We start from the raw sequence: 18,751 nt of genomic DNA on the forward strand, positions 1-18,751 counted from the left end.
AAAAGAATGAACAGCACTGGGCCCAGCACAGATCCTTGGGGCACACCTCTTTGGATTGGCCAGAGGTTGCGACCGAAATGCCTTGGTGGTTCCTTTTACTGTAGACTTAATTTCAACTACTTGACTACGGTCCTTTGAGGTAACTCTCAAACCATTTTAGGGCCGTTGCTGTTACACCCAGTGCATTCAGTTTTCTTCAGTATGAGGTCGTGTCCTAAGCAGTCGAACGCTTTGCTGAAATCGAGGAAGATCGCTGTAGTTAGGTTCCCATTTTCTAAGCTGTCAATTACTGATTCTAGTAATTCAATCATTGCTGTGGTAGTTGATTTACCTTTGACAAACCCATGCTGAGAGCTTGTTATCAGGTTGTTGAGTGTACAGTGTTCTAGGAAGCCTGGTGAGTGAGTACTACTTTTTCACAGAGTTTTGCGACCGTTGGGAGTAAGGATATGGGCCTATAGTTGCTTAATTCTGTTCTACTACCAGTCTTAAATTTTGGATATATTTTGGATATTTTTAAAGCGGAGGGAACGTGGCCTTCATTGAAAGATTTATTGAAGATGTCAGTGAGGGGGCAAATTAGTTCTTCTGCACAGTGCTTTAGTACTTTTGTGGATATGTCGTCAATTCCTGCTGAGTTTTTGGATTTTAAGCTTTTAATAATTGATCTTAACTCCTCTTGGGTTGTGGGTCTTAATGATCTGAGTTCACTGGTGTGAGTCCCTCCAGGGAGTTCAACTGGTCTCCTGGCAGTGCCATTATTACGATCAATGGTGTATTTTGCAATGTTGGCAAAATAATCATTGAACTGTTCAGCTACAGCAATATGTGTCTTCAATAAGTTTGTCCATTGATGGTCAGTTTGAGCTGAGGTAAGGTGTCTTGTTTTTTTGATCGGACACTATTAATCGTTTCCCAGATTGTTTTTGACTTATTTTGGGAGTTGGTAATTTGATCTGCGATTCTTTGACTTCTTAGGGTCTTCAGTCTTTGGTCATACTTTTTTTTTAAGTCCTGTCGCTTTGATTCTGTCAGCAAGATTTCCTGTGGTTTCAAACTGGTTGAGGTAAGCTAGGTAATCATTTCTTCAGAATTAATGCTTCTGCATCTGCAAAGTGTTTAGGTTTGGTCTTTTTAGTCCTGGCAGTTTTAAGAGGGCAAGCAGTGTCCAGAGCTATTGTTACCGTGGTTCTGTAGTTGTTGTAAGCTTCCTCTGAGTTTAAAGATGTATACACTTTTTCCCACCTTTCATTTATTAACAACCATTTCAGCTCATCCAAGTTTCTTCCTCCAATTGCTCTGTGCACTGATTTAGGTGTTTTTATTTCCTCTAAGTTGGTGATAGTGCACTTCTGGGCTGTGTGATCAGAGAGTCCAGTGTTAAAGACTGATATGTCAAGTGCTTCAGTGATCATATTGGAAGCAATCCAGTCTATAGATGATTTTGATATAGGAGTAATTCTTGTGGCTGGCAGATCAACTCTTTGAATATTATGGTAAGCGAGCATTTCGTTTAATTTTGCTGTGTTTTTCTGTCTGGCTCCAGTATATCAACATTTTATATCTCCCATGATAATGAGATGTTTATTTTCGACATGAGTGTAATCTATTATACGAGTTAATGTGGCTATTGTATCTTCTAAGTTACTATCAGGTGATCTATATGTGCCTATGATGTAAGTAATGTCTTTCTTAAAAAATTATCTTGATCATTGCGACCTCACATGAAAGTTCTTGGCAATATTGTGGACACATCAACCTCCTCAAACATAAGCTTGTAGAGCATCTTCTACAAAGATAGCTACACCTCCAAGTCTGTGATGGGTGCGGCTGTAGTGGGCTATTAGTTCAAAGCCAGGTAACCATTTAATGGACTCTATCTGGTTTTGTCGGAGTCCATGCTCTGTTAAGATGATGACATTGAGTTTTTCCAGCTCCGCTAAGTGAAGGAGGCGATGGGATTTGCTTTGTAGTCCTCTTATGTTTTGATGCAGGATGGCAAGTCTTCCTTTTTTTGAGATTTTTGTCTGCCTTGCTTTGAAGTGCTCAAGTCTAAAAAAGATGATTCCTTTTGATCACTTCGAGGTTGTGTACTGTTTCCAGAACCATGGTTGTCGCTCTGCTTGGGTAACTATTAATGATTTGCCTGTAGTGGTCTATGTTTTTGTTGAAGAACTCCTCTATTGTTTCATTGTGTGATCGTAGTCTTGCATTTAGGGGGGGATGGTTTGTTGTGATTTTCCTAAGTGAGGACTGCTTATTTGTGGCTGTGTCAGGTTCTAATCTATTGTTGTCACTCCTGGTCATATCCTGGTTCAGTTTTTTTAAAAGGAGTTTGGCTGTCTCTCCTGGTCATTTCCTGGTTCAGTTTTTTAGAAGAAGGAGTTTGGCTGTCTCTCCTGGTCATATCCTGGTTCAGTTTTTCAGAAGGAGTTTGGCTGTCTCTCCTGGTCATGTCCGGGTTCTGTGTTTTGAAAGGAGTTTGGCTGACTTCCCTTGTAGTTTCTTGGGTCATGATTTCAGCATAACCTTTTTGTTTTACACCTACTGCCTGTTTTTCATTTGTAGAACTGATGCCAAGTAGTGAGATGTCAGATTCTCTTTTCCCTAAAACCTATATTAACAAAAAAATTGTTTAGTTCTTTTAAAAGAGTTAAATAATCTTTGTATCATTACAAAGAAGAAGGTGGATAATTCCAGCTGTGTAAACATTCTGTTATTTTCTGAGTAATGCTTTTTTAACCACTAAAAATGACCAGTGACCTACACAAAGCCATGCATTTCTGGGTCAACACTCTGTGTTTAAGCACAAAATCTGTTATACTTCAAAAACATTTTAAAATTTTAGTAAAACTATGAAATCATCCCATCTAACACCCAAGGTCAACTTACACTTGCCAAAGTCCTGACGTATTGCTGTGCATGAAATGAAAACAAACACAATAATAAGTAGCTTGTACAATCGAATATGAATATGAGCTTAGGAACGATCTTTCTAAGAAAATAATAACTATTTTTGTGTTTTTTTTTCGGTTCTTCTGGTCTTAAGATATAAAATAATTTTTATGCCCAAAGTTGTAATAAAATGTACGCTATTACTTTTGAATACTTTATACTTTTATTACTGCCAGCAATAAAACTCTCAGAGAGTGAACACTCTCAATGCATGAAAATCCTTCACAAATCTATATTACTTACTTCTGATTTAGTATCAATATAATTTTGTTTTAGTCAGTGACAAAATTATATTACACATATCAGTGAACTTGATCGTTGAAATAAAATATTTATGCCTTAAATTAAGTTCTTCGCAAATTTGTTAACCCTAGATCTAGTGCTATATAAAAAGTTCAAAATATTAACAGCCTGTTACGGCAAACTGCAAGACTTACTGAAATAATGTACATGTACTATTATAATAAGAGACTTATTGATACTTTGGATGACTCGGAGATTGAAAAAGACCAATAAATTACGGTATTCAACTGGAATACTGGCTTCTTATAAACTTTCTACAGGATCTCTGGTGTTTTGAACACTTCATTTATTGCACAGTAAAAATATAAATAAATGTTGAGACTATCGAAACATATTTTAGTACTTTCGTATTATATGGACACCACTATTATACTCTGTCCCTATCTACTACTTGTTATTACGTGATATAAGTAAGTGAATACATACTGTACCTATAATAAATACAAAAAGTGAAAATTAACCTTTACGAGTGCTTATGTAATCTAAGCTTGAACTTAGGTACTGTCTCGAGGGATTTTTTTTTTCTTTTTTTACCAGTCTGAATTCATGGTCCGAAGTCATGACGAGTCAGCTGTTATGTTGGCTGACACTATGCTGGAAGAAGTATATTGTTCGAAATTCCTGGGAATATACCTAGATCGAGGGTTGACTTGGAACGATCACATCGACCACGTTTGCTCCAAATTGGCCTCAGGCATTTATGTTTTGAGGTCTCTAGCCAAATACTGCCCGACTCAAGTTCTGATGATGGCGTATTATGGCTTGATTTACCCCCACCTCACTTACTTAGGTGTTGTGGGGAGCTTGTGCAAACATTCAATTCCTGAGAGTGTTCAAGCTGCAAAAACAAGCGACCCACATTATCGCTAAGTTGAAATTTAGAGTCGTGCAAGGAAGCCTTCAAAAATTTGCAAGTGTTGATGCTGCCCAGTCTCTACATCTTGGAAACAACTCTGTTTCGTATGTCTAAATGTGCCATGACGAATGGCCGAGACATACATTTGTATGAGACTAGAGGCAGAGATAACTACCAAACTGGTAGACACAGAACGGTGGTTTATGAACGCTTGCCTTCACAGGCAGGTCAATAAGTTCGTCAATAAGTTACCAGATTCAATTAAAAACACTTCAACACTCAAAGTGTTAAAAACTCGTTTGAAACGCTTTTTAGTGTCACAAACATTTTATAATGTTGATGAGTTTTTTGCTTATGACCACCAATTAAAAAAGACTGTCTAAATTCGTCACTGGAATTGGGAATAATTGGTGAATGAATGGATGTAGGTACGTTTGCAAAATTGTATGTTTGAATGAGATTTCTTGTGGTGTGTTTGACAAAAATTTTAGCCAGTAAAAAGTGAAAATTTGACATTTGCCATGCTTTGTATAATGTTCCGGCAATAAAAAACTGATTTGATTAGACATGGCCAGGGACATTTCCGATTTGTACTTTTCTGACGTCAGATCACGTTGGACGATCTGACTTTTGGTGCCACTTCACACTTCTGAAGAAAAAAGAAAAACATCCCTCAAGATAGTACCTAAATTCAAGCTCAATTCACACGAGTGTGTATGAATGTTTATTTTACTTTGATCCTACTAGTAACACACATTTATGATAACCTTATCTAACTTTGCGCTGTATAATAGTGGCCTCTGGATAATACCAAAGTACCATATTTTAAACGCTTCTATTGATTTTTTATTTTGCAATAAAATACTTTGAAATTATTGGTACTGAATTGGAGTGTACAGGGAAAGAGCCATGGTATCGGGAATCTTCGATACCACAAGGTATCGTAATCAATATTATAATCAACTCAATCCTAAACATAAGTGAAAACTTTGTTTGAGGTTTATTTTTTTTTGTTGTAAAATATATATGTTTTTTGTATTTAAACAAAGAAGTACAAAAAAGTTTGAGATTGTGTTTCTGAATGACTTACTAAATATTTTGTTAATTAAAAGCATTTGGATGCGTCTTAACCACACCTTTATAATGAGACATCTCCCATTGTTATATAGATAAAATAAGGATGTAAAAGTGCAAACATTGTACTTTAAGGAGCTACAATCAAGATAGCTACCAGTTCATCTGGCTCTTAATTGGCCAAAATATATATCCTTGACACAACACTATATATCTGAATCTATAGAGAGAGGACTTTATAGTTCTAACTTTACCTCCAATAAAGCATATAATTTCTAACATGGGGAAGAGACAAGTCGAATTGTACATATTTGTATACACTGTTATTTTTTTATTATTACTAAATCTGTTTCAATCATAAATCACATTGATGTATTACTATTTTAATAATTTTTTTTTTTTATACAAAAAACTATTTCACTGCACAATGGCCTACCTTTTGTTCATCCTTGTTCACCAGTTTCTTCACCACTCTAGTGATTCTTGACTCTGAAAATATAATTTCAATTTGAAATATTTTGTACTTCAAGCTTTTTCATGCACAGAGCGTACAATAAAAATTTTTTTAAAAGTTTTATTTTTATCACGTAATTAACATTCATTTGAATGCATAAAAAGATTGTAAGAGTGGCTGTAACTAACTTTTTCATTGCTGAAGTAAAATGCAGATCCTATATAAGCAAGACTAAAAAATATATGGTTTAGTAACAAGAACGAATTAAGTACACCGATAAAGTGTACATAGAACTTAAAATGTGAACGACCGCGACCGTAAAATGTGAAAAAATTTAATTGTGCTACTCTCCCAAAACTGACGTCTGGACGTCCAAAATGTCGATTGAAAGTGTCTAGAAACTCTTATGGACTCAAACTGATGACATCATTTCCAAGGCTGGAATATGAGCATGCCACCACCGATGGCCGTTTTCGTCCATTCCATTCCAAATACTTTGCAGATTTTTCAGTTCCCATCCCCATTTGCACCCGCGAATCAGTTTCTGTTTATTTTTCAATATTTATTAAACAAAAACATTTACACTCCCCTACCCTCCTCTCTAACAACAATAACCATTCCCACAAGATGTTCAAAAATCCATAAAAACTGTCTGAACTAGAATCTTCTCCATCAGAAAACAGTTCAATATCCTCCACCATTTGAGTACAGCTACATATAAACAGTCACGATACACTAAACACAACAGTGAAAATCAGCCAAGATGGTGATCCGAGAACGGTTTGTGCCAAAATAAATGATGGAACTGGCACTACACGCGGTAAGCAGTTCAATGTTCCCCATCGGTTAAAGGTCTAACACTGAGTTAATGGGTCAGGATGGAGCAGGGGGCTTCCCCAAGCGCATAGCGCATTAGTACGACAGTACCAATAAAGCAGCCCGCCGTAGCAAATGTGTTAAACAACATAAAAAAAGTAAAAATTTACAAACATCAAAGTACTACACTGAAAAATTGCTTACACAATTAATTTCTTTAAATATGTCTGCCTCACTGTTGGAATTACTAGTATAACTTCAATAAAGAAGACAGTGTGAAATGATTTAAGATGTTGGTTATGACACTAACCAAGTAAGCCTAACAATAAAATTAAGAAAATAATCTTAAAAACCTGCTCCTACTTTTTGAAATAAATTTGTGAACAAAATACACTAGACTACTGAATTACCGCTAAACACTTATTAAATGCATCTATGATGTGGTCCAGATTTAAGTGACACATCAGTTTTTGCTGTGCCCAGTGGTAGGTTCAACTCGAAGGTATAAACCAGCCAGAAATGAACCCTCCTGAGGGGCAGTAGTATAAGTGTTATAGATTCTACCTAACATTAAGAGTAAGCAAAGCTCACACCAAAATATTTCTTCTCCAGCATTGGTGCAATATTGCACTGAAGAATAAGGGAAAAGAGGAATATTTATCTGATTTATCAGGGACTTTTTTGGCAAGTGTTATGATTTGTATTATGATTTGTATTGTATGAAAACAACAGGAATACTATAATTTATTCCATTATTGACACGTTTTATTGATCAATATTGAGCTTTTTTGTAAATTGAAATATTTTATTGCAATCTCCGAGTTTTTTCGTATCCGAAATTCCGGTCCCGTTAAGCTTGGTTAATCAGGACTTTTTCTGTACTGGTTAACATACAGTAAGTTTTAGTTTATACATGCTTTTTTTGATTTTGCTGCAAGTACTGTACCTGATTTTTTATCTGGCTCAGGTTCGATGTCTGTTTCAAACCTTCCCAGTTGGTCTATTCGTCCGATGCTCAAGCCCCTATGACAGAAATCAGTAAAGTTTGGTTAGTAAAACAGAATCAAATCCTTTTAAGCTGAAATGGAGACTTTTAAGCTGAAGTTGCTAGACTGGAGGTCAACTTGCCCCCTCTAACAAAAAAAAAAAGAAAAAAAAAGGTTTATGGTTATTGGTTTGGTAAATGGTTTGGTCGAAATGGTTTATTTTAATTATAATTAGTATATATACATTATTATGTTAAATCCAATATGTAATTTATTTTAAAGTGATTTAGTTTGCGTGTCAGTTACAATGTTGTAATAAGTATGATTATATTTTACTTTGTTTGTTTTGTTTGGAGGTTAAGTGGTAGAGAGGACTTTTAAGTCCTAACTTCGCCTCTGTAAATAAAGACATTTTTCATTTCATTTCTAACGATAAGTGACGCGGTGGGGAGCAGCACGCCGGCTAGGGTTCTTCCTGAGTAGGTTTTTAGTGGGCGAGAGTCCCACACACCAGGGCAAACATCTGTCCCTGACAGTGCATAATGCATTTTCCTATCCTATTGCAAAAAAAAAAAAAAAGGTGAAATGGAAGAGAGAACACCATGTGTGGCTGCCACCTTGAAAATATTTCAGAGGATCAACGATGCATCAATAGTTTTTAAGTCCTTGCTAACTTAAAATTTGTTGCTGTAATAATTAGTGTGTTGTTGTTGTTGCTGACAAGATATTACATGCTTGAAAACTATAATGCTTTGTGATATTTTAAGATAATAAAACAACACACAAAGTCAACAACTGTATCAAACCATCAAAGTATTAAAAAACAACAATTACTATTTTGGCTCTACATTTACTCATACCTGAGATATAACTTTTACACAAACAACTCCTGGATTCCAAAATGAACGCTATAACAGTGATTTGTTAGTAACTGGACTACAGTTATAAATCATTTTTTCTTACAATATAGACTGCTTTTTCTATGCATAGTAATGTTCAACTTTAAAGTGGACATAAAAGTTCTGATAACACTAGTAAATGTTTTTAGAATTTAAAATGTAGTTTTTCAAATGAAAAAGTTGTACACATTTTGTCACCAATAGGAAATAGTAACTGACAAATAATAACTATGTGTAATGCTATTATGAACTCATAACACATTGATTTGTGAGGTTGGTTTTATGTCAGCTGTTTTTCAGCAATTATCAGTAATTTTTTTTAACTGCCTTCCCATGTGGCACACCAACTATATAGATGTGCAGCAGCGATAAACTTTCTCTCTTATTTATTCTCTTCATTCAAGTAAAAAGAGTTCACAACTAATATTCCAAATTGTTTTTGTCTCATTAGTCTATCTTACTTGTTTATTGAATTTGTAATATTTTATTCCATCAAAGTGGGGAGGAGAGGGGGAGGTCATATGTCCCTGTGCCCCTCACCTTGACTCCGCTTCTGAGTCTGGACATAAATAATTTTTCCAGTTACCGAATTAAGATTTATTGCAACATTCTGTATTTTGGCCAAAGGCAACTAATCTGTTTGCAATAATATAATATATTTAGTCTAGTTGCAATTCAAATTACGAAATAGTTTTGGCAAAACTCTGCTGGCAGAACAATGCAGTCTTACACAAGACAGGTGATGCTGCCATACGACCCATGTTTGTTTCAAATTTTTATTTAGTATGCATTAACTTTACACACATTAAAAAATGGAAACATAAATTTAAAATTTACGGATTAATTGGTTCTTTCATGAAATAGTCCTTTCAGATCAGTCAGTATAAATAAGTAGGTGGAATTTGTGACTGAAATATTATTGATTTGTCCTCTTGGGATTTACATGTAATCAATATCTTGAATCTTGGAGATACATACAAATTGTTAGTTAAAAATGTTTTGGAAATGCTATAAGCACTCCATAACAGTTTTTTTTTATTCTTATCTAGGTCCATAAATAATAGAGTTGTGGATTTTTTAAATGTTTGAATGACCGCCATAATGAAACGAAATAGCTTAAGAAGCAGACCAATTATCTTAGCTGAGATGTTTGTAAGATCAATATTTGTACCATTTCAATTTGTTTGGGCTTTATTTTGGGACAGTCAAAAACATAAAGCCCAAACAAGTTGAAATGGTAAAAATATAACAATGGCCTCTAAACTACTAATTAGTAGTTTAATGATAGAACTCAAGACAAATTGTATTATTTTACAATGGTTTGGACTCTTCTTCAATCATTAAATATTTATACTGAAAGATTTTATTCAAGAATTATATTAGAATATTATAGAATGCTGCAAAATATAAATTCATCCACAATGATTGTATTGAAATTCAAGCTCTGTGTGATTCAGAAAATCTTTAACAATAAATATTGGCATACAAGACACAAGACAATTATTGTCTGTTGAATACCTGTAACCGACGTACTGACTAACTTGACCTACCTATTCTGGTTCCTCTGTCGCCAGATGAGGTCAGGGTCGTACCTTCCGCGCGACTCCACGCTGACATCAGTCACTGACGACGCAGGACTAGAGTTCGCTCTGGACGCACGCATCAGCTCGGATATCAGTTGCACGTAGCTCTGTAATACGGTTTATGAAACAGCTGTTTTCTATATCGTATAAATGGTAGCTCATTGGCCGAAGTTATTCACATATGGAAAATCAGAGATTGGTTGGCATTATACAAAACTAAAATTTTCCCAATTATTAGAAAGACAGCCAAACCTAACGAATTCTGGAAGTTTAGTTTTTAAATTTGTATCGTACATCAAAAATTAAAAGAAAAGATTAAGATTCTATGCCAGATTATAACTATTTGACATGATTGAAAATATGATTTCATTCTATAATTTGTACAATTATTCAATCAGATATTAACATTATAACATGTATAACACTGGAACACTCAAGTAACTAATAGTTTTTTTATAATTTTGTAGTTTATATCAAATTGTTACTTAGCTGAAAATTTGGAATGAATAGAGAAGGTTAAATATGTGTTTTAATTCCAGCTATTTTACACTTGATATACAATATTTGTTTATTGTCTATGGAGAGAAATTGTATTCATATTATAGAACATAATTTAAAAATAGCAAATGAGGATTTTTCTCCATTTCCACAAATGCAAACTTGTTACTTAAAGTCTGCTAAATGCATACTATTTTCTCAGCTACTTACATTTTACACTAAATAAAATAAGTACACAGTACAATAAAGAACCGGCATATTATACTTTCACCAGAATAAATGTTTAGTCAGGGACAAAATGTGTTCTCTATTGACTTAAAATAAATCTTTTTTGTCCTGCAGATGAACAAGGCATTGATTCCTTAAAGATAAAATATTATTAAATCTCTTAAGGTTTAGAAAACACATCCCTAGCCTTATAGTTGACCTGAAGTTAAAAATTTTGGAATATAGGTGATATAAAAGCACTTAAACTATATATATTTTTGGTAAGTATAAAATTGTGCTTCTTTTCGTATATTTTGAAATTTATATAAGACTTTTAAACATATATGATAAGATAGTGTAAAGTTAAACAAAATTGAATAAACCCTTATTAGCACTATCAAACACAGAATTTTAAAAAAATGTATACAAATAATTTATTATTATTCTGAAAACAATGATAAGTTGTATATTTGTCTAGCTTTGAAAGCGGTACGATAGTTAAATGAAAAGTTCACAAACAGCTGAAAAAAGCTTGCCAGTAAAGGAGCAAACACTGCCATTTCGAAAGTTACACAGAGAATTAACCCTTATTACATTGTTTTGGACACTATCGACTGTAGCTGAAACTCAGTTTGAACGTAGCGCCCACCTGTGACGACAGAAACAGTGGGAGACAGACGTAGCGCAGGTAAGCCCAAGCCTTGCGCAAGGCAGGTTCCAGGCAGTCGTTGCGTGGCGCCGCGTCCTCTACACAGATCCGATGTTCGACTTCACAACGAGTGGCGTCATCCACTCCCAACGGGCACGTGGCTTGTAACGACAGGTACCTTTGACAAACACAACACACTGAAGAGCCGAGCCATCTTTGTGTCTAATACTTCTTTTATGATTATTTAATCAGCGTGCATTACTTCTGGTAAATATAACAAAATTTATCATACAAAATCTTTAAAAAAAGTACAATGAGCACAATGTTCACCTGACCTAACTTTGTTGGAACCTCCAATACTTTCATAAATCAGCTAATTTAAGATAATTGCTCATAATATTGCTATATGTGGTGTGTCTGATTAGACAAAAAACTTTTTTGACATTATTCTACAAGATGAAATAAAATGTTTTTACAGCACAAAAAGTGTTTCCAAATAGCCCTCCAACATTTGTAAATCAATATATTTATTTAAGTGGAACACTATCAAGAGAAGTTAAAACATAAACTCCCCTTTATGTTTTTAGTATTACAGAATTCATTTTTCGTTACGAAGAAATCATCGGCCTACAAAGTTTAGAGGATAATATTGTCCTTAAATGTAACGCAAACAGAAGAATTGATACCAGTTTATTATCATGCACATTAGTTCGGGCCATTTTTAAACCAAATGCACCACTGACCACTCTACCTTCTGTAACCACATCATTCCCATAAACTTCACAGAGTTGGTGTATAATCGCAATTGGTTTATTGTGTTTGGCAAACAAGAACCGTATTACCAATCGCATGTCACAACTTGCGGTGTTTTCACTGCGTCACACATTTTAAACTGCTATAAAACAACAAGGAGTAACGGTAACCTCTCACTAGCATGGCTGGATAACCACTGAACGGAGAAATGCCCTGACTTCAAAATGGCCGTGATAGTTCCGCCTCTAGCAGCTACAGAGCAAAACGTAATCTACTTTCTGTATACCCTCGTACTTTTTTTACTGTCACAGGATATGCCTTAATAAAGCAAATTATTTTCGTTTGTCGTATTTTCGTTTGTCATATTTTCAATTGTCGTATTTTCATCGTACTTTTGTTATTGCGTACTTTTGTAAGTAAAAGTCAGCAGATAGGCAGTTATATACCTGCGTTGATTCCTTCAGCAAATTTCATCCGGGCAGATAACTGCTTGCTCCTCCTGAAAGGGGTTAAGATAGCTTCTAAAGTTGATTGCAAATCTCAATATATAGTATTACTGTTTTTGTTCCACTCATTGATGGCCAATGTTCAAAAATATCATGTTATTCATGGCAATGCCTCCGGAACTGAGTAGAATAGTCATTAAAATCATATTACCTCCATGGAAAAGTTTTGGATAACACAGTTGTAGATTTATTTACTAACAATGATGAGAAAGGAATTACCATCATGCTATCAGTCAATTACATTTTTTATAAGCAAACAGCAAACAACTGTATACAATTTTATGATTGAAAAGTTTTGGTTACACTTTCCCAACTACTACTACATTTGATAATACAATTAAGTAAAAAAAAGCTGTATAAAAATTGCTTGCAATTTTATTTGGGCCACTTTTACAAAAACCAAGGACATTTGAGAATGTTCTGCATCCATACCATTTTTAACACAGATGTAATATCTTAGGTACATGATGTTATTGGAGTTAGACACTCCAATAGAAAAATAATAGAAGACAGTCAAAAATATATGTTAATTGTATTTATCCAAATAAATCACACTTTAAACCACCTTAAATTAGTAACATTCGATCAAAGACTAAAAAACGAATATACAAACGTATTGGGAAACTGATCCTTCACACATCAAAGAGTGCACAATTAATCCACTTCTAAATGGACCTACCTTGCAACGATAAAGTATTGTTTGATTTGAGAAGTAGAACCGTTTGGGGAGCAGGTTAGGTACTGGTTTGCTGAAGGTGGTACAAACGGTTTTATCAGCACTCACAAAAACTGTTATAAATTACACTGATAAAGCCATCAAATTGTGATAATTGTGCGACCTACAGAAATAGACTTCACAATGTCAACAAACAAAAACTCCAGTTTTAGTCCTTTACAGTTTCTGATTGAAAGTAAGGTTAACAAAATTATTTTCCAAAGACGGAATATCCGTGATCAGACCGAACATAATAATCTATGACACTCTTATAGTTACTATTGTTAATTAAGGATCCAACAGCTTCTCTTAAAATCGTGCCATTGTCTGTGTATCCGTCCATCTGTGCGACAACTTTTGGTACAAAGATACTGAAGACTTGAAACTTGGTACATACGTTCCACTTGATTGACGTCAATATTACTTTTTTAAGACCAAGGCATCGATCTTTCATAAGCATATTTCGATAGCCATATAATTTAACAGAAACAATGACTAGCCTAGCCTATAGTTATTCAATAAAATTTAACAATAGATAATGATAAGAAATGTAATTTAACAATTAATATAGTATAACAATAAATAACAAGTACAAAACAAGGAATGTAACAAGAATATTCTCAGTCAAAATCTAAAAGCTAATATCAATATCAGTCGTAAAGAATTCATTCATACTGTAAAACGGATTATTTAGTAACCAGCAAAAAAGTTTTGTTTTAAATAATTTTAACTCAACACGGTGGGCTTCAGCTGGTAATCGATTAAACATTTTTAAACCAATATATGAAAATGACTCTTGGGACTTAGTTAGCCTAACAAGAGGTAAATCTAAATTATTTCTATGTCTGGTAAAATGAGCATGTGAGTGTGACCTTAGAGGTATGGCACCAATACCTAATTTAACATTTATTAAACATGAATAAATAAACAGATTATAAACAGTGAGTATCCTTTCCTGAATGAACAAGGGTCTACAATGGGCTCTATAATTAGAGAATGTGATAATTCTGAGTGCCTTTTTTTGCAGGAGCAAAATTCTATTTACTTCATGACCACAGCCCCAGAGGTTGATGCCCTTTTTTTCAGTAAATGATCAAACTGCCATATGTCCCTAGTCGATGTACAATACGTGCATGCAATGTACTGCAGACAGGTAATGTTGAGGGAACTGAATCGTAAGGGTTCACAATGGATCCTATTACCAACATGTTTTCTGTTCGGAAAGACTTTCGTAAGATCTCTAACAGAAAAAGGCTAACAGTCAATGAAGCCTGTTAAGGAACAGTTGATCTTAACCAGTAAAAACACTACACGTTCACTATTATGCTTCATTCTTAATCCTTAATGCATGCACATTCTAAATTAAACAAGCATTAAAAAGAAAAAATATCGTTGTGCACCTCAATTTTAAATGACAACATTATTTTAATTTACCAACACCAAGAAACGAGGATTTGCAAAACAATATTTGTACATTAAAATAATTGGCTGAGCATTAGTGATACCTATCACTTGAGGGGTTGGAAAAATGTAATTTCTGTTTTTTATCTGTCTGTCTGTACACATGATACCTCGAAAATGAACTGACCTAATACTTGAAAATTTGCGCAAGACTTCATTTCTACATGGATAGGAAAGGAGTTCTGTGATGAGCAAGTCCAACCATAGAATTTGGCTGAGCATAATTGAAGCCTACAACTCAGTAAGCTGACTCAGATTTTTTTTGTCTGCCATGAGGACTTAAAAATGTCTTTTCTGTATGTTGTTTGTTTATCTGACCGCAAGACATTTTGAAAATGAAATGAGCTCTAGGCAAATTGTATACAACCTTAGTGAAGCCTGTTACACGATATGTGGTAGGGTGTACTCTTATCTTGTATTTTAAAAAGATTTTGAGTATATAACATTTTAATATATCTCTGCATATATATGCACAAAACCATAAAGTATTATTTAAAAATTGACCAATAATTAATAAAGTTATGAATTTGTATGATCACTACATGTTAATTGTTAAAATTGCTCAGCAGTTTTGGATAGCACCTACAAAAATACCCTCAACACTTTTGACTAGAATTCCAAAATAAGTCTGACACTGGAAGGGTTAATTAATTGTAAAACTTTAGTTCTGTAAAATAAAATAATTGTACTATTAGTAACGTGGTACTTAAATTTTGGATAGCTGTATTTATAAAAATCGAATATTCCTTTACAATGTACTATGTATTAGTGCATTTTGAAAAATATTAACGTCAATACTTTTTTGTATTATCAAAAGAAAGACCGTTGGCTTATATTTAAATACTGGCAGGTGTGAACACAGCTTTATCTGTTGACTATTTACAAAGCCAGTTCAAATAACAGTCAATGCAGTAGCACCATTCAACGTGCAAAAAATGTTAAAACATTTTTTTTTTGTCCTTATACTGCAGGCAGTCACCTAGAAGAAGATGATTGGTTTTAAATACACACTTAATTAAATCACTGAATTCTAATCACGCACTGCAAAAACGTTTCTTCTTTATGTAGCCCTTTTAAATGAAGACAAAATTTTTGCTCTAATAAATAACACTGAGTTTTGTTTATAATGTGTTTGTTATATTTAATTGATCGCCAGGAGGAAAATATATTTGGTGCTGGAAATCATTTCAGTGATTACTTATCAAAACAGAAAAAAGTGTTTTAGGTAATTTTGTCAAGAATGAAACTTTTTATATCTGTCTGACTGATACATAAATTAAATTGTATGATTTATGGTTATAGAGTTATTACCTATAATCCACTGCATACATGCAATGTTCAACATTTATGAATAGTACATCTAACGAGCCTTTTAAGACCACATTGTTTTGGTTCGGTGTATTTGTTTTTATACCGCCGTAACTTGCAAATAATGCACAAGCATACAGCTCGAGCATGTGGAGCTCATAAATGAACAATTTGAGTATTAGACTTTCACGTGTTATTTACCTTTTAAAAAGGTTACAAAAAGTCAAGCCTCAAAATTATATAAGAACAGCATATTTTTCTAATTTTCGGTCCATTTTTTAGCTATGGATGGGTTCTCTTCTGTAATTGTTCAAGAATCTAGGAGTTACTAATCTCACAAAAAAATAGGCAATAAGAAACCTTAGCAATTCAGGTACCCAAGATCACTGTAAACCATTGTTCATTAATTTACAAATTCAAACCATCATTAATTTGTATATATTTGATTCAACTATTTACATTTGTGGTAATCCCTACTTCTTAAATTTTAGACACACTTTCCATAGTTAGTTATAATACCCGAAGAAAAAAAAACAACACTGAAATAGATTTCCATCGGTTGAGCAAAACTAACAATAGCCATATTCTAATATCATTAAAAGTGTGCAATTGTTTTAAATCAAAAATTAATTCTCTTCCATTTAAACACGTTAAAAAAATTTAACCTTTGGCTTCTTAAGCATCTTTTTTACTGTCTTGATGACCTTTTCCAAACAAGTAGTGTAGATCTATGAGTTTATGTTGATTTGGACAAATCTTTTCTTGCTTGTTTACGTTAGGAATAGAAAATTTGACTTGGCATGCATGCCATGATGGTGACATTAAATATAAATTTGATTGATTGATAGATCAAGACACCACTTGTCTCTTAACTGGCTTTGTTGAGAATGGGCACAAAATTTCAAGATTTATAGCTTATTTAATTCTGATGAGTCATGTTATACTAAATCATTACATTTGTGTTGTACTGTCACATATTCAAATTTAAAATGCTTGTTCTCAGTTTGTTTACAAATTCATTTATACTGCAAGTTTCTTGTGAGATCAATATAAAAATATTCACTAACACTCAGCCAAGTTCCATGGAGAGGCATGCGTCATCTTCAAACTCAGTGTTACCCATGAAGCTCCCAGTAAAATTTCAAGTCTATAGGTCAATTGAGATATTGACCTATTCTCGAGATATTGTATGGAAAGACAAACAGAGAGCCAGAAATAAAACTTTTCCAGACCATCCAGAAGTGATAAGATTCGCTAATGCTCAGCCAAAAATGTTCAGCATTTATCGATAGTACATACAAAAAAAACTTCATAGGACCGTCTTCGTTTTGTATTTGTTTCTATACCACTTTACGCTTACAGCTTATGCACAAACTTAAACACTAGAGTTTCAATTAAAAAAAATCAAACTTCACTTAATATAATATGTATTATTTGTGTTTCATATAGCTTAAAATATGGTACAGTTTCAGATTGACAACATCGGTCATATACATTTTAATAATTACTCGTAATATCCTAAAACGTGAGCTAACAATTATTGTTTGGTTTCGTTTGTTTTCATACAACATCCAAACTAAAAACAAGGCAAGAAAAGAAAGTGAATAATTTTGTCTACTATTTTATCATGTATATAAATAGTGTTAAAAATCAGTAAAATATGGATTAATAAAAAAAATTGCTGTAATTGTCTGTCAGATGACAGCGAATGAGAGCAATAAGAAAGATGTCACTGTACTATCCAAATATATTTTCAGAAACATGGCGATTATTCATTCATTTTCAGAAGTATCTTTCATTAAGAGTACAGATTCCCTATTGACTCTACTAGTGTTGTAAATGACTCAGGATTTATTGTTTGCCTAGACAGATGTAATTACCATGATAAGAATGTGAAGTCATCATTAAATTTATTTACAACACTCGCAATATATTTACACTCATTGTCAATATTAACACTCTGAAAAATAACAAACTGGAAGAGGTGGAAAGAGAAATAAACAAAACAACCGCATATCAAGATCTGTTACAGATAGTGTACGTATTTTCTTCATGATCCTGAGTTTTATCAAATGGTGTTATTTATATCTTTGCATGTAATTCAATAGTTATAAATTTATGAACCACTAAATGAAAAGGTTATTACAGTGATGTCTGTTGCATTAAAACTAAACATCAAATATTTCAATAATAAATGCTTTATCAGTGAAAAACATTTGTTTAGTTACAAATTGTTAATTACAACTTGTGAAAAATATGTCAATTTGATGACTGCATTTTTTCGTGTGAAGCATTGTCGATATATTATTCTTTTATAGGTTGTGATTCACATGTATTGCCAATCAGGTCTTTTTATACAGATTCTGGTTAACAATGCATTTTCAATTTAGTTTTTTTGTAATTTTGTAGGTAACTATGCATTGTCAAATGGTTCTTTAAGGTTTAATACACTGATACAGTGGAATGTAAAAGGATCCGACAGAATGTAATAACAATTTTTAATGAACCGACTGTAACTTTTTCCCGGATTAGTAAAAACTTATGATTGATATTTTTCCTGCCTTTTGCCTTTTTTACCCCAAATTAGAGGAATAGAGTTTTTTTTTTTACCAAGAGGAACCTAAGTATCAAGTTTCAATGGTTTAGGACCTGTCTATTAAGAGTTATTGCACACACAAATGGACATACAGAAAATAACATGTTATTTAGAAGGACTTGTAAGGTTCTT

General features: G+C 33.4%; 1 protein-coding gene across 2 annotated transcripts in view; it reads right to left on the minus strand.

The window, feature by feature from the left end:
* The window catches only part of LOC124367966 (A-kinase anchor protein 10, mitochondrial), a 40,379-nt gene that overhangs the window by 4,820 nt on the left and 16,808 nt on the right, over nt 1-18,751 (minus strand). The window contains exons 5-9 of one of the 2 annotated variants that reach the window (XM_046825201.1): nt 11,281-11,458; nt 9,894-10,033; nt 7,405-7,481; nt 5,625-5,677; nt 2,893-2,916 (exon numbers count right to left, since the gene is read on the minus strand). In XM_046825201.1, coding sequence (XP_046681157.1) covers nt 2,893-2,916; nt 5,625-5,677; nt 7,405-7,481; nt 9,894-10,033; nt 11,281-11,458 — 472 coding nt within the window. The remainder of the gene's footprint in view (nt 1-2,892; nt 2,917-5,624; nt 5,678-7,404; nt 7,482-9,893; nt 10,034-11,280; nt 11,459-18,751) is intronic. The other variant, XM_046825202.1, reaches the window with a different exon arrangement.

The sequence above is a fragment of the Homalodisca vitripennis genome, chromosome 8, assembly GCF_021130785.1.
Source record: "Homalodisca vitripennis isolate AUS2020 chromosome 8, UT_GWSS_2.1, whole genome shotgun sequence".
Lineage (NCBI taxonomy): Eukaryota > Metazoa > Arthropoda > Insecta > Hemiptera > Cicadellidae > Homalodisca > Homalodisca vitripennis.